General features: G+C 36.9%; 3 protein-coding genes across 3 annotated transcripts; 2 read left to right on the top strand and 1 right to left on the bottom strand.

Annotated features, from left to right (window-relative positions):
• LOC145040344 (lectin protein kinase family protein) lies at positions 1-2,898 on the top strand. Its single transcript, XM_078988299.1, has one exon. The coding sequence runs from the start codon at positions 205-207 to the stop codon at positions 2,692-2,694; it is 2,490 nt and encodes an 829-aa protein (XP_078844425.1). The 5' UTR covers positions 1-204; the 3' UTR covers positions 2,695-2,898.
• A 1,553-nt stretch (positions 2,899-4,451) lies between these two features.
• On the top strand, positions 4,452-7,841 carry CH1 (Pheophorbide a oxygenase family protein with Rieske 2Fe-2S domain-containing protein). The gene is made up of 9 exons (XM_078988246.1): positions 4,452-4,672; positions 5,355-5,597; positions 5,667-5,771; positions 5,858-6,139; positions 6,236-6,383; positions 6,459-6,643; positions 6,738-6,850; positions 6,945-7,239; positions 7,352-7,841. Exons 1-9 carry the CDS (start codon positions 4,595-4,597, stop codon positions 7,496-7,498), a joined length of 1,596 nt encoding a protein of 531 aa, XP_078844372.1. The 5' UTR covers positions 4,452-4,594; the 3' UTR covers positions 7,499-7,841.
• A 339-nt stretch (positions 7,842-8,180) lies between these two features.
• LOC145040216 (Ikzf5 (DUF668)) lies at positions 8,181-13,533 on the bottom strand. The gene is made up of 13 exons (XM_078988188.1): positions 13,265-13,533; positions 12,633-13,110; positions 11,456-11,781; positions 11,262-11,354; positions 11,088-11,178; positions 10,486-10,579; positions 10,157-10,254; positions 9,911-9,980; positions 9,693-9,787; positions 9,458-9,574; positions 9,276-9,352; positions 8,990-9,034; positions 8,181-8,910 (listed from the first exon to the last, which is right to left on the bottom strand). The coding sequence occupies exons 2-13, from the start codon at positions 12,942-12,944 to the stop codon at positions 8,370-8,372; spliced, it is 1,959 nt and encodes a 652-aa protein (XP_078844314.1). The 5' UTR covers positions 12,945-13,110; positions 13,265-13,533; the 3' UTR covers positions 8,181-8,369.
• Positions 13,534-21,188: the final 7,655 nt, after the last annotated feature.

The following is a 21,188-nucleotide window of genomic DNA, read 5'->3' as shown; positions in this document are numbered from 1 at the left end:
TCAACAATCGTGTGGTTTGGGAGGACGGATGAAACATGGAATAAGCCTTCCGATGACTGCATACCAGGGCCAAGTCAAAGTCTTCGTTCCCACTGGTATCAGCATTTCATCGCGTCTCTTTCTTCCCCTTTCAACTCCCACCCACCTCCAAATTTTCACAAATTCATCTGGGATGCTCAACAGACACCACCAGAGCATCCGAGAATGATCTCCTTCAACCTATTTCTACAACTACTTCTATCAACAATCCTGTTTTCTTTCGCCGCCGCCGCCGATATCCGACCAGGTCAATCTCTCTCCGCCGCAAACCCCAACGAAAAATGGAACTCACCCAATCAGACCTTCTCTCTCGGCTTCATCTCCGAAACCCCCGACGCTCACTTCGCTGCCATCACCTACAACAACATATCAGTCTGGAAAGCCGGAGGAGATGCCGGCGTAGCCGACTCCACCGCCTCCCTCACCTTCCTCCCCGACGGTAATCTCCGTCTCGTCAACGGCTCATCCGGCTCCGTCGTCTGGCAGTCCAATACAGCCGGTCGTGGCGTCACAGTAGCTGCACTTGATGATTCAGGTAACTTCGTCCTCCGAAACGGATCCGTTTCTGTATGGAGTACATTCGATAATCCCTCAGACACCATACTTCCTGGCCAGAATTTCACAGTGAATAATGTTTTGCGTTCTGGGCTGTACTCCTTTCGATTGGTTAATTCTGGGAATTTAACTCTTAGATGGAACGATTCCATTGTCTACTGGACTTTAGGGTTGAATTCCTCCATCAACACTAACCTAACTTCACCAAGTTTAGGGCTCCAACCAATCGGGATTCTATCTCTTTCAGATCCCATGCTTTCCACTTCCGTAATCATGGCTTACAGTAGCGATTATGCTGAAGGCCCTGATATATTCAGGTTCACCAAATTAGACAACGATGGTAATCTGAGAATTTACAGTTCCTCATTGGGTAATGCCGGCAATCAATTCATGAGATGGGCTGCTGTAAGCGATCAATGTCAGGTATTCGGGTACTGTGGCAATCTGGGTATTTGTAGTTACAACGGTTCAAATCCTGTATGCGGCTGTCCATCACAGAATTTCGACCCGATTGATCCCACCGACGGTCGGAAAGGGTGCCGGAGGAAGGTCGAAATCGCAAACTGCCCAGGTAGCGCAACAATGTTAGAGCTCGATAACGCTAAATTCTTGACATACCCACCGGAGTTATCATCTCAGGTATTCTTTATCGGTATTTCCGCTTGCCGATTAAATTGTCTCGTTAGTGGTTCCTGCATCGCATCCACCTCCTTGTCAGATGGCACAGGGTTGTGTTACTTAAAAGTCCCAAGCTTTGTGAGTGCGTATCAGTCGCCGGCGCTACCAAGCACCTCCTATCTCAAAGTCTGTGGGCCCGTAACACCAAACCCATCTCCCACTTCAGAGAACGGAAAACGATGGAAGCTCCGTCCATGGATAGTAATTGTGGTGGTTATCGGCACGTTATTAGGATTAATCCTCGCGGAACTCGGTTTATGGTTCTGGTGTTGTAAAAACAGCCCAAAACTAGGGGTGTTATCAGCCCAATATGCACTTCTGGAGTATGCATCCGGTGCACCGGTCCAGTTCTCATACAAAGACCTCCAACGGGCCACAAAAGGGTTCAAGGAGAAGCTCGGGTCGGGCGGGTTCGGTGCGGTTTACCGTGGGGTCCTCGCGAACCGGACCGTGGTTGCGGTCAAACAACTCGAAGGAATCGAACAAGGCGAGAAACAATTCCGTATGGAAGTCGCAACAATTAGTAGCACCCATCATTTAAACCTCGTGAGACTAATCGGGTTTTGCTCCGAGGGGCGTCATCGTCTTTTAGTCTACGAGTTTATGAAAAACGGGTCCCTCGATAACTTCCTTTTTGTCCCGGAACAACAATTGAATTGGGAATCCCGATACAATATCGCTCTAGGGACGGCCCGCGGGATAACGTATTTACATGAGGAATGTCGGGATTGTATTATTCATTGTGATATAAAACCCGAAAACATTCTTTTAGACGAGAGTTATAACTCGAAAGTTTCCGATTTTGGGCTCGCGAAACTCGTGAACCCGAAAGATCATCGGTATCGGACATTGACTAGCGTGCGTGGGACCCGCGGGTATTTGGCTCCCGAATGGCTTGCGAATCTTCCGATTACTTCGAAATCGGATGTTTACAGTTATGGGATGGTTTTGTTGGAGATCGTGTCCGGGAGGCGTAATTTTGAGGTTTCGGATCGGACCAACCGGAAAAAGTTTTCGGTGTGGGCTTACGAGGAGTTTGAAAAGGGAAACATGGATTCGGTTATTGACCCGAAGATTTTGACCCATGAATTCGATATGGATCAAATTCGGCGGGTGATTGAAGTGAGTTTTTGGTGTATTCAAGAACAACCATCACAAAGACCGATGATGGGGAAAGTGGTTCAGATGTTGGAAGGGGTGACCGAGATTGAGAAACCACCTGCCCCGAAGGTCGGGTCAGCCATAGATGGGTCGGTTGCTGGGACTAGCACGTATATGAGTAGCAGTGTCTCGACCTTAGCACCATCGGTGCAGCCACCCTCATCGTCTTCTTCTCTTCAGACTCCAAAGGGGTCGTCGTTTGCTTCAGGGATGAATATTGAGAGGGCATCATCGTCATTGTTGCAATCGGTCACTCTGTGAAATCGTTAAGTTTTTCATTTTGCATGTTGTGATGTTTTGGAGTGAAGTTTGTGACTGTGTATGTATGTATTATTAGAAGATATATGTAAGTAGTAATGGTAGAGATTTGTAATCAATTATGGTCAAACCTAATAACATGTATCAACATTGCTTTGTCAGATAATCTAAAGATATTAATGGATCATATGATACTTTGAAGTGTAATTTTGATCCATTTACTTAATTAAGAGTTTAATTGATTATTTGATTTGAGTTATGTCATCTGGTCAAATTGGTAAAACTATAAGAATTAGCTGGACATGAAATACCAACTTTGAAAATACGTTTATTTTAGAGTCAATTACAGTTTGGTCCCTTGATATACAGCACAAGTTTGGTCCTATTTTTGAAATTTAACACAGATCATCATTATGATTGGTAAATCCATCAACAATAGTCCCTCCCTCTATTAGTACGTATGAGAGGACTAAAATGCTTATTTTTTGTTTTTAAGAATTATTATTATTAAATAAATAATGAGCCTACACTATTATGTTGTATACCATCATCATATACCACTATTTACACTATCACTTTCCCTTTACCCTTTACACCACCGCCATATCCGACCAACCCCACACCCACCGTCAATCTCCGGCCAATCCTACCATCCACCACCATCCCTAGTTTTGAAGAGATTCAAAAATAATTTTAAAGAAAATTAAAAAATCAAAATACATTATTTTGTTTCCGGTTCTAAAAAGATTAAATTAAAATAAAAGTGCTAAATTCAAATCAAAACCATAACTTAACATGATAAAATCAAATCGATATATACTCGGAGAAGAGAAGGGCAAAAAATGTCGAATGTTGAACCATAAAGGCGGAGGAGCAGATCTAGTGAGGATAGTGATATAGGCAAAGGAGAAAATATAGTGAGGATAAGGATAGATCTGTAGAGGCGGAGGAGTTGTTGTTGGAGATGAAAGTGGTGGCATGCATGGTAGGAGGAGAAAGAGTGGTCGACGGTGCTGAAGTAACGGGTTAGACAAAGAGATGGGGTGGGGGTGAAAATTGTGGGCTCACTTTTTTTAGAAATGGTTCCTTTAGTTTATAGCTTTTAACAACTTTGGTCCAATTGAAAAATAGTCTTTTTCTATTGAACTTAATAGAAAAATATAACTGCATTAGTCTAGAGGATCAAAATTGATGAACATGCGAACCATGAGGAGCGCTGGTGTTAAGATTCAAAAACTAGGAATTTGCCACATAGGGATGAGCAAAAGGACCGAACCGGCCCGAACCGGACCGGAACCGGGAACCGGCTTCGGCCAAAATCAAGAACCGAACCGGCCCGGCGGTTCTATCGCTCCGGTTCCCGGTTCCTACCGGTTCTTGTCGTGTCTTCAAATGTTGGAACCGGTCCTTGAAAAATAGCATTATACGGTTCCGGTTTTTGCCGGTTCTACCGGTTCCCGTTATATCGGTTCCGGTTCCTACCGGTTCCCGGTTCCAAAAATCTACAAAAATAACGTCCCGGTCCCGGCCCGACCGGTTCCATCGGGTTCCGGTTCCGGTTCCGGTACCGGTTCCGGCCGGTTCCCCGGTCCATTTGCTCATCCCTATGCCACAGGGACCAAAACTGTAAAAATTAGAGAAAAAACGATAAGGAAGATATCAGGAAAGCCGAGGTGGCAAGATATAGGGGACCCGCAATTTCTCGAAGGCAAATACCAAGCAGTGGCCATGAGAGAATCAGACGCTCTTCAACCATTTCCACTTGTCAGCGCACGGCAGGCCAGCCGAGATCGCGCACCACACAAACCACATATCTACAAATTCCCTCAAATAATCTTCTTCGCTACAAATCTCACCAATTTTCTCTCTCTTCTCCATAAATTTTTGTCATTTTCCAATCGCCATGACCGCCATTGCTACTGCTGCAGCTCTATCTCTTCCAATATCTCTATCTCGATCATCTAAATTGAGCACCAAAAAGGTACCTTATCTGTTATGCTTAATACCGGACACATGTATGATTTTGATACAGATCGTTTGTGTTTTTTCTTCTTTGATTCTAAGTTTAGTGGATGAAATTGCAGCCTGAATCCTAATCATGACTCGTTAAACCTCCAATCACATAAACTTCTACATGTCTGTCTTCGTATTTTGCCGAGAAGGATAGATAAGGACAACCATAATTTTAGAGGATGTGTGAGAAACTAGTAACTGAATATGGGGTAGCAAGTCCGAATTATTGTAGAGAAGGACACGGGGAAGTTCTATTTGGACATTATACAGTTAACTTTAGTTACCTATCATATAGTTTAGTGCTAAAGTTCTTGAACATGATTTTTGTTGCAATAATCCAATACCTTTTTTTCCTTTCCTTTTGTAAATTGGAGAACTAGGATACGTGACATCATACCTCATAAGTCAAAGTATACCTTTCTTGGAATGGATAGATGAATGGTGTTTTATGTGTGCAAAATAATAAGATCGTCTACAGGTGCAGTAATGACACTAAAGTCTAAATAATTCATGTTCATACCAGTATGCTGCATAAGATGTATTGATAATAGTATTTGTTAGCTTCATGAGTAATTGTTTGTGCTTAAGAGTAGTTGTCCCTTAACACTGATCTGTGTTACTGTGTTTGTACTGGATGTGTTGGACTATAGGGTGTTAGAGGAGGGTTTGTGGTGTTTGCCATAGCAACAAGTGGGGAGGGAGGTGGATTGGGGGACAAGAAAACCTCATGGAACACTTTATTTGATGTGGAAGATCCCAGGTCTAAATTTCCACAGTGTAAAGGAAAGTTCTTGGATGTAAATCAAGCATTTGAAGTGGCTAGATACGATATACAGTATTGTGATTGGCGAGCAAGACAAGATCTTCTTACAATCATGCTCCTACATGAAAAGGTAACAAAATTTTCAACTTCCATACATGAATTAGGCTTCTGGGATCTTAAGTTTAAGACATGAATCCAGGTTGTTGATGTTTTAAACCCTTTAGCCCGGGACTACAAATCCATTGGAACCATGAAGAAGGATCTAGCAGAGTTACAAGAAGAGCTAGCAGAAGCACATAAACAGGTAAGAATTGGCACGATTTTAATGAAGGATTGATTGGTAATAGACACGAATATGATCTTAATTATTTATTCTACTTAAAATGGCAGATGCATATATCGGAAGAAAGGGTTAGTGCGACTTTAGATAAGCTAGCATACATGGAAACTTTGGTGAATGATAGACTTTTACAAGACAGAAACACCATAACAACAACAGAGAACATAAATTCATCTCCTAGTACTTCAAAACCACCTCCAGAAACTATTGAAAGGAAAACAACAAAACGAAAAGGTCTAAATGTGTCTGGTCCAGTGCCACCTTATCATCCCAACTTAAAGAACTTCTGGTACCCTGTTGCTTTCTCTAAGGACCTGAAGGAGGACACTCTGGTAAGCCATTTCTCATTTCCACTTTGCAGTTTTTCCATATGATATAACTTCTCATAAAAAAAAAAAAAAGAATTCATCTTTTGATTGACAATGCAGATGCCAATTGACTGCTTTGAAGAACCTTGGGTGTTATTTCGTGGGAAGGATGGGAAACCAGGATGTATAAAGAACACGTGTGCACATAGAGCATGTCCTCTTGATTTGGGCACTGTAAATGAGGGTCGTGTTCAATGTCCCTACCATGGTAACACTTAATAGACTTTTACAAATAATGTAATCATTATAAAATTGTATATTAATATCTGGTTTCATTTTCCAGGATGGGAGTACTCTGCAGATGGGAAGTGTGAAAAAATGCCTTCAACAAAATTTGTTAATGTGAAAATAAAAGCACTTGAATGTTTTGAGAAGGAGGGAATGATATGGATCTGGCCAGGTGATGAACCTTCTGAACCCACAGTTCCTTCACTACTACCACCTCAAGGTTTCCAAATACATGCTGAGGTATTTTATATTTTAGTTAAAGTTGAAAAACCAATTGGTAGGTTGTTTAAAAATGAATATATTATTTAACAAATTCATATACAACAACAAACAGATTGTGATGGAACTACCAGTGGAACACGGACTACTTTTAGACAACCTTTTGGATCTTGCACATGCACCCTTCACCCACACTTCCACATTTGCAAAAGGGTGGAGTGTTCCAAGGTATATATTATACCCCCATCCTAATTAATGGTTTTAACATTTTCTATATAACCTTTTGGAGAGTTGATTTTTAGTAATTTTTTATTTATTGCAGTTTGGTTAAATTTTTGACGCCTACATCAGCGATGGAAGGATATTGGGATCCGTATCCAATAGATATGGAATTTCGTCCCCCGTGTATGGTATTATCAACCATTGGGATTTCAAAACCTGGAAAATTGGAGGGGCAAAGCACAAAGCAGTGTTCAACACATCTCCATCAGCTACATGTATGCCTACCATCATCAAGAAAGAAGACAAGGCTGTTATACAGAATGTCACTTGATTTTGCTCCTATCTTGCAATATGTCCCTTTCATGCACATACTCTGGAGGCATTTTGCAGATAAGGTAACATTATATTTGCATGCTTCATGCTTCTTAATCATATTGGGAACAGACTGACTGTGTATTGTGTTTTAAAGTAGGATAAGTGTTGATAAAAGATGAAATTTGGTTTCAGGTACTAAATGAGGATCTACGACTTGTACTTGGGCAACAAGATAGAATGATAAGTGGTGAAAATGTGTGGAACATGCCTGTATCTTACGATAAGCTAGGAATAAGATACCGGTTATGGAGAAAAGCAGTGGAGGATGGAGATGAGTAATTATTAATTACATCTTCACTAAATAAAAATGCAAAACTAATTTTTCATTTTTGGTTTTTAACTCCTTCACTCATGAGTCATGAAGAAGCAAGCAATCCTGAGTCATTGAAGAAGAGAAGACACAGCTGTCAAAGAATTTGATGAGACGAAAGAGAGATGTTTCTTGTACAGATTTTTTTTACATTCTTTTGAAAAAAATTATGGGCTCATTGGTGAAAATGGTGAGAGTGTTGTGTTTTCGATGTTGTAGTTATATTGAAATGGAAGGGTGTGAGTGAGGTTGTATTTTGGTTTTTATTTGTAGCTACAAATACAATTAGAAATGGAAGTTATTTGTACACAAGTGTTTTTAACTCCACCAATATTAAACCGAATCTTTAAACCTAACAAAATAATTTGTAAACCCCCTAATTACAATTAGAAATGGAAGTTATTTGTACACAAGTGTCGTATCGTCAATAATTTGTAAACCCCCCAATTACATGGTCAAAATGGTTATAAAGAAAGTCTGATTTTTTTTTTTGTGTGTGTGTTTGTGTGAATCATAGAATAATTTTCCGGATAGGTAAAAACAAACGTTGCAATCAATTTTTTGTTTACCAGTAATACCTGGTTAGGGGTTTTTATACATGAAATGAAAATGACCAAGAAACAAGAAAAGGAAAGGAAAGAAACATAAAACTTAAGTTAAGTTGGCGAGATAGATTATGGAACAGAAAGTAAAGTAAAGTAAAGATGACTTCTTCTGTACATACAACAATTTGGTGAAAACAACTAAATTACCCTCTCCTCATTTGCAAAACCACCCTCTAAACAAGAAAAAGAAAAAAAGAAAAACTATCCAAGAAAGCAACATGAAGTGGATTGGATGTCAGACAGTTGGAATGTCATCGATAACATCCATGGCCTTAATCCTGTCAAGATGGAAGTTAATGACGGGAACGGAAGACAGTCTCTTAATGGGAAACGGGTCCCGCTTAACTTCTTCCCGAGTCGGGGAATGACTGCTGCTTTTAGTCAAACGATGATGCTTACTGAGCCTATTGCTGCTGCTTCTGATGTCAAACTCTTGGCTTTTGCTAATTCCGGGTGTGAGTTTCCGTTTGCTTACATCCCGGAGCATTTCCCGGTCTTCACTGGTCAATGCCGGAGGAAACGAGGAGGAGGAGGAGGTGGTTGGGGTTTGGGTTGTGGAGAGCTGGATTCCCTTTTGATTTGGGGAACGGATTGGGGATTTAACGGGTGATCTCATTGTATTTGGCCCATTTATTGCTTTTGATTGGCACACAAGATGGTGAAGCCAAACCACCAATTCCAGAATACATTCTTCCGTTTTTTGTTTGTCTGCGTGGTGGAGTGTCTCGATTCGTAATGAGTCTGTTGGGTATGATGTTTTTCTGTTCATTTCCGATCTACACATCACCAAATTAATATAATATATTTAACAAATCCTTTAAATTATTTCAACCGAAATACAAAAATACAACTTACCCGGTATTTGCCCATTCTCCAACCCAACCGAACCCATGATGCGCTCTGTATTCATACACAATTTCCAGTTCATAAAGTTACAAGGGTGTTAAATATTATAGGGATATGGCAAACTTATTGAAAACAATCACCATCTTGCTATATAAATACAATAGGTATAGCTTGATAAGTAATAGACTGAACTAGTATATTTTTTAAGGAAATGGACCATTTCTTTTGTACAACTCCCAACATATGCTATCGATAAAGGAACATAAACAGTAGGTTGGTAGTTTGAGAATATTACTTGGTTGTGTTTGTTGCAAAAGGAACAATCCATTGCAGAGTTTTCTCCATCTCTGCTTTAATTTCGGGAATGGTAAGCTGCAAAAATCACAACACAAAACACCCACTTAACACTTTATTATTATTACATTTATAAAATGAGGTTGGTTAAAGTTAAACCACAGAGATCTGAAAACAAGGTACCTCTTCCTTTGGGTGAAAAGAAAGTATCTTGGATCGGATTGCAGACTTAATAGTAGGTGGAAGTCCTTGGTATAAAGCATCCCTCGTACTTGGAGGCACAGAACTCGACCGAGTTACCTGCCATACATATATATTTGTCATATGTGTATATAATATATACACTACCATTTACCAGAAACACACACACACACACACACAACAATCAACATTTATCAATAACATCAGAGAAACTCACAAGCGTATCGATCTGAGTGATGATATTAGCATAATGCAGTGCAAGACCAGCTGCTCCCAATTTCTGTCGGTTGCTTTTTAACGGTTTTTGTGTATCTGCAACCATTTTCATAATCATAATATACTTGACACTTATGGGGATTTCATAATGGTATATATAAAGAGTCAAAGTCAACTTCTAACACAATTTCATCAACTTAAGTCCTCTAAGAAACATACCAGCAGTTCCAAAAGCTGTATGAATCTCCATGTGTAAGAAATGGACAATGTCTACAAGTTGCTCCATCACCTTAAACAACAAAACACATATATAATTATCAGCAAAGAAACGCAAAAACTCGCTTCTTGCGACTTATTTACATCAATACGTCACTTATACCTTAAAATTGTCTAAAAAAAGTAATAAAAGTCTATCATAAATAGTACGTCTGTCGGAAATAATTATAGTTGTAGTTTTTTTGTTACCTCTTCCAAAATTTTGGACCAAAGTGACTTCTTTTGCAAACTTCTCACGTGCTTCTTCTGACTCTTCAATTCCGCCCTTAAAATAGCAAGGCTGTCCCCTGTACGTTTTTATGCATTCACAATTAAGAAAAAGTCAATCACCCAAAACAGCTAACTGCATTTGAAATACGAAAACAATAATGCGTCCAACAATAATAACAGCAAATTATGATGATAGATATATAGATAGATAGATAACAATAATGATAACTAGATAGCAATAATAATAACAAGCTGGTATTTTGCATTTAAAAAATCTACAAGATTGGTAAAAAAATGTGAGTTAGCACCTCTTGGAGGAGCACTCGGATTCTCCTCTTCTTGTTGCTTACGACGGAAATCTTGTTCAAACCTGTCCAAGGCATGTAACTCATGGTACAACTCCTGCAGCACACAAAACAACTTACACTCATTTTCAACAAGATTAAAAAAAAAATCATAGCTCAACATCATCACATCTGTTTAACAATTCCCACTTGTACAATTTTCGGATCAATAGAATAACAATTCTTGTTGCTTACGACAAAAATATGATTGCCACATGGCTTGCGAAGCGACTATGACATCATAAATAATAACCGCATGAATTTGATAAAAAGCACATGCCAATCACGTTAAAGATGCATTGTCCATTGCATTTATGAGTTCTATGGGAATGGACCATACAAATGCATCATATCATATACGCACGTGTTCATTAATTTCTTATTTGTTGATTCAACATGCATATAGCATGGACATGTCAATATAATTCATAAGCTTTCTTGATTTACTCTCTACACTAGCTATGCTGCTTTTCATGATCCCTAATCAGTTTGTCATTTGTAAAGCTCCTTTTTCTTGATTTTTAGGTTTGCAAATAAATTATGGCAAAAACATTGTGAAAACTCACAGCAGTATACTGAACCAAATTCTTCAAATGCTCCATTATGGTTTCTGCTTCTTCTTTTAATTGCTTCTGGGGAATAAGTTCTGATCCCAATCTAAAAAAAATAAAAAATAAAAATCCATCAGCAACAACATCCGGATCCAATTTGACACAAAAGATTTAACTCCAAGCAATTACTTTTCAAAATATCGGTCCAAATTGTGCCATTGAGGATCTTTGCATCGGTTTCCAAAACGAACCACTTCTCCAGAAAAGATTTTTAGTTCTTCCCTATTAACACCAATAGCAAGATCATTAAAAAAAAAAAAAAAAAAGAAGACACATTTAAGTATATAAACATAAAAAGGTAGCAATGTTTTTATTGTAGCGACCTCTTATCAGCAGCTGCAATCGTGAGGAGTTCATCCATGTCTTTTGATATTAAACGTTGCACGCCTTCTGAAGGCAATACTACCTCCTTTAAATGTTTAATGTTGTCCTTTGAAAGAGACTGCATAAGATTGGCACCTTTAACAATTGTATTGGCAACCTCAAATGACAATATTGTTATTTTATTTCCCTTTGTTACAGCCCCCGACACAAAACCACTGCTGACATGTAAACTTGTCATACTGCTACCAAGTGTATCCAGCACTTCTACAGCCTTTCCAAGACCAGCAGTCCCAGCTTTACCCAAAAGTGAACTCACTTCTGAAACCTGCATTCACCAATTCAAAACTTAGCTACTACTAATACATCTCAATTATACATGAAAAGCAAGAAAATCATAATACCTATAGATAATTACCTTTTTCGTACATCTCAAATATGATATCTATCAAACGTTGTACATTTATCTATTCCGAAATGAAGTAAAATTTACCTTTTTCGTACTATAATGTGTCGGGTAGTATTTAAATGATATTTCAAGGGTATAGATGCTTATCACATATACGGTTGTAAAACGGGAATTACATGATCTGGATAGATGTAGTGAACTATATCGCATTCCTTGTATAGTTTGTATTTATTGCGCTCTCTCTCTCTCTCTCTCTCTCTCTCTCTCTCTCTCACACACACACACACACCATTTACGCTAATTCTTGCACGTGCGAAATCACGAAAAGTTGCATTACCTCATTGAAACGAAATTTGAAGAACGTTGCATGACTAACTAGGTAACAGTTAGAAGCATATGCTAAAAGATATGATTATCTCCGAAAAGACATTGAGGTTTCCTTTCTTTAGGCAAACTGATGTTTTTCGTGTGATAAATCTTCCTAAATCTTTATATAGCAATAGTAGAAATCCTAGTTAAGACATTATATACATAAGTCCATGAGGTTGGTATTGTCTTCATTAGAAGTTTGGACCTCCTTAGGGTTTTCCACGAGGCAATCTCTTCTGGACTGTTAATGATCCAAAGTAATGCTTTATGCCCGAAGAGCATGTATAGCTATCAAAAGGTTATTTGGCAGTTTATATTACTTAAAGCGTTATGTTTGAAAAATGTATGATCCCAAATGTTCAGAAATTCACATTACTAGAGAACACCTCAACAAGATATACCTTTGTAGCTGCAGTCATGTTTGACTTTGTTGATCTGGATTTATGTGATAGAGCCCTAGACAGACGAGGAATCCCATCATCAGCATCGGACATTGCGTATGGAGCAGCATTCATTTCTGGAAAAGAAAATGGTTCTCTTAGAGTCCTCTTGTTATCCATGGTTTCCCCAGAAGGGATAGATTCATCATTTGATTGTTGCGGTGCTTGAGATTGATAAACCATTCCAGAACCATAATTAAGTCCATTAACATGAGGAAAGCTTCCGTTTTCTATGTTGTCTTGGGTGGATCTCCTCGAGCATATTCCACCCATATTCTGGATCAATCAAGACCTTCAACTAGTTGACTTCAACTCGCCAATTGTTCATACAGAAACGCCCGCAACAACTCGAATACCTCGATAATGTTTGAACAAGTTCCCCTAAACAATTAATTAGACGCAGACGCAGTGCAACCCGAGTTCATTTCTCCATGACAAACTGCAATCACAAAGCCAAATACTTTAGGCATACGAAAATAGAGACAAGAAGCATACTAACGCGACGAAGAATTGAGAATTCAACAACAAATGTCAAATTTGCACAAGAAAAAAAGGGCAAGAAAGAAATATAGAGTAGCAAGCGAAGCGTATACAAGTGAAAGCAGAAATTGGATAAGAGCTGAGAGATTGATTTGACTGGGAGTGACTGCGCCGATGATCGGAACAGTGAAGGTTGCTATGATGGTATTGTTCGGTTGCGGTGCCCCTTGGAATGAGAAGTGTCTGTGAATCAATCGATGACGCTACAAACGAGGAAATAGCAAGTGTCCCACCATACGAATGCGATAGACCAAAGACGCCATCTTCCCCTTCCTAATTGCCTAATTCTAGTTCTGGTCAAACCCCCCAAACACAAACGCAAACACAGCTCACAAAATTAAAGGCTCGGGACAGTGTTACCGTCACTTTTTATGACTATTGACTTCTTTTTTTGGAACTAATTACAATTTTGACACCACTTCAAAAATAATAAATCAAGTTTCATTACTTTTACTTCTAAAGTCTATCATTGGTTTATTAATTTATTAACTTATGACTTAAACTCTTACCTTTAATCCTTTATTTTCGAAAACAAAATTCCATCAAACGTAGATTTATTAAGTTCGTGTTTGACGCGTTACATCTAACTAAAAACCTAGCTATTTTTTCGAATTTTTTAAAATTATAATGTTTAACAAGTCAAAAAATAGTTTATAAACTAGCTTTTCAAACACTACTTAGGAGGTGTTTGGCAAAAAAAACTTATTGCTTATTAACTTATTAGCTTATAAGTTAATAAGTAAGTGTAGGGTAATTAATGAAAAAAATGATTTATTAGAGGTTTCTCATGTAAATAAGTTATTTTCATCCAAACACATTAACTTATAGTGGTGTGGAACCTAATAAGTTGTTTCAAAAAAGTTTAGCCAAACATCCCTTTAGACTAGCTTTTTAGGAACTTTTTTAAAATTTTCCAAATATATCCCTTAAATAATTATAAAAACATATTCTTTTAAATATCATTTCATGTAATTTCACATTTTTCAGCTAGTTATACCAAACGTTATTTTTGCATGCCTTACTAATGTATAAAAACATCTTAAATACAATAAACAACCCCATCCGAACACACTTATCCTTACAAAATGGACCAAAAAAACTCACCATCATCAAATATATATATATATATATATATATATATATATATATATATATATATATATATATATATATATATATATATATATATATGAATGAGAAAAGTGAATATACCCTTAAGGGTATATAAGATTAGGTACTCAAATTCACCATAACATATTGTTTTGTATCATATAATACATTCTAATTATCCACTATTTTTATAATTTAACTTCTAACTTGATTTACTTCTATGATTTTTATAAATTACATATTTATTTTTCTTTTATATAATTTTCATTTTATATATATATATAGCTTAGTAGGTGGTCGGCAAAAACATTTGATGTAAGAGGAAGGTAATAGTGAAATTTCAAAAACCTTGAAAGTAAATCAAGTTAGGGATTGAAGTTTAATAACATTATAATGAATATATCAAACAAAACGACGTATTATGGTGTGTTTAGGTACCTAAGCTTATATACCATTAAGGGTATATTCATTTTTTCATATATATAATATTCACCCCATGGTGCATTAGCAATGACGTCGTCCTTGGTTTACATGTCGCCCTCATAACACTAAGTTTATGTCTAATATGTAAAATGTGAAACACCATCACATGAGTGGTTTTAAAGTAATTTATAAAACCAGCTAAATTTAGTTTAAATAGTTCAAAATTCTAAAAATACGAAATCAAGGTCCTAATGTCCTAAAATAAACGTGGATTGTTCAAAATATGAGGGAGCATCCTTTAATCACAACATATAGTTAAAAAAATGAAACCAATATATAGACTTGACCTTCTAAGTATCATCGGTATTCTTAGTCTCTTTCCTCCATGATCCTCTAAAATGATCACATGTCAACATACTAACATTAGGCTTGAAAAACCTAACGGTTATTTACTAAAATGTGTTCATTTTTGTCCAATGATTGTGACTGGTAAACGCTGCTAATTATGAATCCATCTAACTCTCATCTGAATCTGATTATTTATGAATTCAATCAACTCCGTGTAATAATGTTATTTATGAATTCACTAAAATTTTCACATAATATTTTATTCTATCACTGTATAAAACATGGTAAAATCATAAAATGATTCACATTCATCACACAAAATATTATTTTTGTTGATAGATTTGATTTTATTCCCGTTTCTAATTTTCAAAACCTTTTGTCACAAATTTCATACATAAAAAATAGAGTAAATTACATGAATGGTGCATGTGGTTTAGGGTAATTTGTGCATTTGCTCCGTAACTTATTTTTTTTTAATTCAAAAGGTACTTAATGTTTGTTTTAGTTAGAGTAAATTACTGAAATCGTTACTATGGTTTGGTCAAAATTGCACGTTTGCTCCCTAACTTTTCTTTTGCACTCGGATCGTCCATATGATTTGATTTTTTTTGCGTTTTTCGTTCATTACATACATAAAGTTAGGGACCAAATGTGCAATTTTAGCCAACCCATAGGGACGAAAAACGCAACCAAATCAAACAATATGGACGATTCGAGTGCAAAATAAAAGTTAGGGACCAAACGTGCAATTTTAATCAAACCATAGGGCGATTTCAGTAATTCACTCTTTTTGTTACATGCTTGGTTCATGTCTTACCAAAAAAGTCTATTTTTGTCATTGATTTTTTAATTAATTTAAATAAACATACCCCCAACCCCACCTCCATCACCTTACTTTACCTACCCTATCATTTATTTTCTATTTAAATAATAGTTTTTTTAGATAAGACACTCCAAACACGTAATAAAAACAAACAGTAAGGATCAAGTGCATAATAAAAACAAACAGTAAGAACTTTCCAAGTTAAAAAAATAAATTAAGGACCAAACGCATAAACTATCCCAAACCATAAGGACCATTTATATAATTTACTCAAAAAAATATTTATGCTCTTTGTTGGTAGTAGATATTTCTATCAAGAGATTCAGCACTATATTAGGGTATATTAGTTGTAGAAAATATGTTTACTTTTTACATTTTCTTTGCAGTGTTTAAAAATAGAAGTCATAAGATTATGTTGTTAAACTATTGAAATAAATAAGGATGTAGAACCTAACACAAATCCATAGAGAGAAAAGTTTCTCTCTCTCTAAGATTATGTTGTTAAACTATTGAAATAAAACAATCAAGATTACGAAAAAGAATTTCAACAATTACATCAATTAGAGTAGTGTATCAAAATTAAGGTGGCTTAACTATAATTAGGAACAAAAACATATGTTCTTACGTAACTTTAACATATGACTCAACCACAAATTAGAGTTGCTAATTGGTTTGTGTTATTAGACTATGCTAATATTTTCATTTAATAATATTTTCATTTAAAAAAGAATTAGCATGCTAATTCTATTGCAAAATTCATAAGTCATTCTTAGCTACAAATAAACATCCGGTTAATCTCGAAAAAAACCTTATATTTTATATATATATATATATATATATATATATATATATATATATATATATATATATATATATATTCTGAATTAAACCTTAATTTTTTTTTTCAAAGAACCCCCAACTTTTGTTTTTAGAAAAAACCCTTAATCTTCTAACTATTTCCCAAAAAAACCTCAACTTTTTTTAAACCTTTTTTTTCCATAATAATAATAATAATAATAAAACACATTTTATAAGTTTTTTCAGGAAAAAAATGTCTAAAGTGGTCGGATTGAAATAAATGAAAGAAATGCAAGGTCTTAACAAAAGTATGTTAAATTGATAAAAATCACAAAAGTTTAATATAGATGTAGCCGACAAACGGGCAACAAGCCATTTCATTAATCCTTTTTGGATGATAAAATTAATTCTTTTAAAACCAACTTGTAACACCCGGTTCATGGTACGTATTTTAATTAAGGTTAACTCATGTTTTGCTCTGGGACTCGGCGAGTTGGAGGCCTAACTCGTCGAGTAGACTCGACTTTGGATCGGCAGGATAAGTGACCTACTCGACGAGTCGGCAGACCGACTCAACGAGTAGAACTGTCTGGATGAAACTCTAATATTTGGGGTTTGCACCCAATTTAAACAACTTATAACGCCCCAACCCAACCTCCATTGTTCCTCCTGACCCAGAGAAGGCCCTAACTCGAACCCTAAGCCTCTTTTGAGTGTCTTTGAGCTTTTTGGTGACTTTTCTGTACATTTGAAGTTGAAAGAGAAGAAGGAAACTTGGGAGTTCAAGTGGAAGCTAGTAGATCCAGAGCTTTTGTTTCATTCTCAGTTCATTCAAGGTAAAAAGCTTGAACCTTGACCATTTATCTCTTAGATATTGCTTTGGGGCTATTTTCTACCCTTTTTTTATGAGTTTGTGAAGTTATAATCGGATTTTGTGAGAGTGTTTGGAGTTACACTTCAGATCTAGAACCATTTAGGGTTCCCATGGCATAAAGGTGCCACCTTTATAGCCATGGGAGACCCATGCTTCTTATATACCTCTTTATGGCTTTTTAAGCCAAAAACCCCCATGCATGGACGTCAAGATTGGAACTTTATATAAAATAGACCCTAGTAGGTCAGATCTATGGTTTTGTTGCATTAAGACCCATTATAATCAACTGAATAGTTTTGGACAAAGAGGGACTCGACGAGTCGCTTGGGTGATTTGGCGAGTCAGGTCGCATTTTCCTCGAATGTATTTTGGAAATGGTCTTTGCTTGAGTGGAAGGAACACTTAGCCTGTTAGAGGTTTGTGTGACATCCCCAAAATCACGGTCAGAAAAGACCGGTTTAATTTATGCTTTTAAAATAATTTCAGAGTAATCCTTTGATTAAAAGAGTTGCGGAATTTGTCCCCAAAACAATACATGATAAAATAAGGTTTATCAAAGCATTTCTTAAAGAAATGTATTTTCATTATTTATCAAAACTCGGAATGTCATGTTCCGATACATACACAAAAGCATAAACAATAAAACATAGACCTTACACGGTGACATACAACTACTGGTCTATAAACAAAAACATCTTCCTAAGTTCTTCAACTTATGCTATCGCGCCACTACCTGTAATACAAAGAAACTGAGTGGGTCAGGCTTGGGTGCCTGGTAAGCATATAGGGTTTTCAACCCACAATAAATAATTATATTTAATTTCACCAACCAACAATAACCCGATTACCCATTCCCGTTATCCTCACTCTACGTCCCTAAAACAACTATCACAAGGGACCTAGTCTAGGAATTTTCATCGGGATGGACACTACTGCAAAGGGGATTCCTCAACAATAAATGTCCTAAAGAAAACCATGAGGGGGATAGAATACAACAAATTAACATCCAAGTTCACTACACCTACAGGTTATTAGCCTGCCAGCATTCCACTGAACTGTCTAGAAAAGTCTGTGTCATCATCCATATTCTGCTGGATAACTAGATCACCATTACGTTGAGGCCTCTCATTAGTTTATCACACACCAACTATCTACCCAAGTTTTACCCAACATTTTTGTAGATAACAAAATACATATGCATTCATATGCAACTTAAAAACTGATAAGATACTCATTCAACACTCATTCCAAATAAACAGATAACATACATACATACATACATATATATATATATGTATATATATATATATATATATATATATATATATATACACGTATATTTATACACACATAACACATATTCTAAAGTAGATACTTCATATCTATGTGTTAGAAGAAAGCGAATATACACTCACTTGATCAGAAGATGACCGGGCAGCACTACGTCTTGTTTCGGTGAAACTGGAAGATCTTCACACATCGGGCTTCTTGCAAGCAAAGCTTCGGCTCGGAAACTCTTTTCTTCTTGGGATCTTCGGGCTTCGGGACTTGCTTCGGGTCTCGGGATGATATCGGGGCTTCGGGGGGTACTTTGGGATAACTTATAGAGGGTATCGGGAGTAAGAGAAATGAGATATGGCAACCATAAACGGCTGCCCCTAGAATTCTATTTATAAGGTTGTTTTCTCGATTTTCACGTCGTGAACAGTGTTTTCACGTCATGGGCTTGAACGTCATTGCATGCGTCATCGTCCACTTGATCTGTCAGGATTCAAAAGTCATTAATATTGAGTTCACGTCGTGAACACTGTATTCACGTCGTGAACTCTGACACAGCTTTGGGGTTCGCGCCCCGAACTTCAGAAATTCATAACTTTCGGATACGAATTCTGTTTTCAATGTTCTTTATATCGACGCGCAGGTGAGATTATACTCTAAAACTCTTGTTTAGACTTCGTCGGCTAATTTTGTATTTAATTTTTATTATATTATTTTTAGTAGGCCGGGACAGGAAAACTCCGTTAGAAATTCATAACTCCTTCGTCTGACGTCAGTTTTCGTATGTCTTACCTCTGTTGCACTACAATCGATGAGATCTTCGATTCTCATTTAGAAAGTGTTGGCTAGAAATCACTCGATCTCAAATTCGAGTTTCGGGCTGCATATTACTAAGTCGAAACTTCGAAAAATCATAACTTCCTTGTACCAATTCAAATTTAGACGTTCTTTTCATGCACGCTATCGGTTTAACATATTATACGACTTTCGTTTAGATCTCTAAGGCTAGATATCGCTCTATCGTAAATTCACTATATACATCGCATTGTACCGTACCGATTTTGTCGCGAAACTTCGACAGGTCATAACTTCTTCTTTATAACTCAGATTTGGGCATACTTTATATATTCGGAAACCTCATCATGACCACTACGTCTTCATATATCGACATTGGGATTATCTAACATTTCATTTTAACTCATATTTTTATTCTTATTTCATTTAAACCAGACAATTAAGCAATTAAGCATAAAACACATAATACTTAAATAATACATTCTAATTATTTCAAAATGGGTTACAAAGGTTAACCTAGACTATTACATTTCTATTAATGACAAGCCCAAAAACACGGGCGTTACAGTTTGTTATGGACTTGAAGATCAAAGGACTCGATGAGTTCAAGGCGATGTCCCAACCATATGAAGACGGACTCGACGATTTCGAGGATGAACTCGGTGAGTCATAGACTGAACACCTTCATACGGATGAAGATGAACTCGACGAGTTCAAGGACGAACTCAACTAGTCGGTTGAAGATAGTCCTATGTGTTGTTGAAGGCGAACTTCTCGAGCTCTTGCTAGACTTGACGAGTAGGGATGAGATCGTGGCATTTTGTGGACGTGGGGACTCAACGAGTAGGTGGACCAACTCGGCGAGTTTGTTTAACCAGATGTTGACTTTGACTAGGGTTTTGGATTTTGACCTTGACTTGGACTTGAGTGACCCTTGTAAGGGTTATGAGTATGAATTGATAACTTAGAAAAGTTGTCGTGTAGGGTTGAGGAGTCGGGGAGAGTCGATTTTCACACTGAGGACAGTGCAAACACTATACAACGTTGAGGTGAGTTACCTTCGAGTAGAAGTGGGTCTAAGGCATCAATGTCGACCCACTAGTAGTTGACTATAGTTGAGATGATTGTCTTTGTGATAATTGTTTGGTTTGCTACTACATGATGTGTTCTATATGCTAGTATGATATGTTACATGTGATAGTGGTACTATGAGGGGAATAGTCCCCCGATTCGATCGTTAGGACTGAAGGGTAGGTCGGACACCCCAGATATGTCTGGCAACATGTTTATGATATGTTATTATTTATGAGTTTTATACAAACAATCCTATGTGTGCATGCAACCCTAGAGTTGGATCTATGTTATCACTATTGGTTATATAACATTATGAACACTTGAAGAACCCTAAAAGGCTTCTAGGAATTTTGAAATCAACAAGGAAATATGAAATGCATACCTCTTGTTGTTATATTGTAATAACAACTAAATCTTGAATCTTCTAGTCTTCGAAAGCAAGTACCACAAGTGT

This window comes from Lactuca saligna, chromosome 1, assembly GCF_052625555.1.
Source record: "Lactuca saligna cultivar CGN05327 chromosome 1, ASM5262555v1, whole genome shotgun sequence".
NCBI classification, from domain to species: Eukaryota; Viridiplantae; Streptophyta; class Magnoliopsida; order Asterales; family Asteraceae; genus Lactuca; species Lactuca saligna.
Note: the sequence above shows the minus strand (reverse complement) of the source record. Positions and strands in the feature narration are given on the sequence as shown.

What these genes read in the sequence shown, in the direction of transcription:
- LOC145040344 (XM_078988299.1), top strand. Translation starts at nt 205, where the DNA reads ATGATCTCCTTCAACCTATTTCTACAACTACTTCTATCAACAATCCTG.
- CH1 (XM_078988246.1), top strand. Translation starts at nt 4,595, where the DNA reads ATGACCGCCATTGCTACTGCTGCAGCTCTATCTCTTCCAATATCTCTA. An exon ending in TCATGCTCCTACATGAAAAG is followed by an intron (nt 5,598 to 5,666) that starts GTAACAAAATTT and finishes ACATGAATCCAG; the next exon opens with GTTGTTGATGTTTTAAACCC. An exon ending in TAGCAGAAGCACATAAACAG is followed by an intron (nt 5,772 to 5,857) that starts GTAAGAATTGGC and finishes TTAAAATGGCAG; the next exon opens with ATGCATATATCGGAAGAAAG.
- LOC145040216 (XM_078988188.1), bottom strand. Translation starts at nt 12,944, where the DNA reads ATGGGTGGAATATGCTCGAGGAGATCCACCCAAGACAACATAGAAAAC. An exon ending in TACAGCTTTTGGAACTGCTG is followed by an intron (nt 9,788 to 9,910) that starts GTATGTTTCTTA and finishes AAATGGTTGCAG; the next exon opens with ATACACAAAAACCGTTAAAA. An exon ending in CTTTTCACCCAAAGGAAGAG is followed by an intron (nt 9,353 to 9,457) that starts GTACCTTGTTTT and finishes TGATTTTTGCAG; the next exon opens with CTTACCATTCCCGAAATTAA.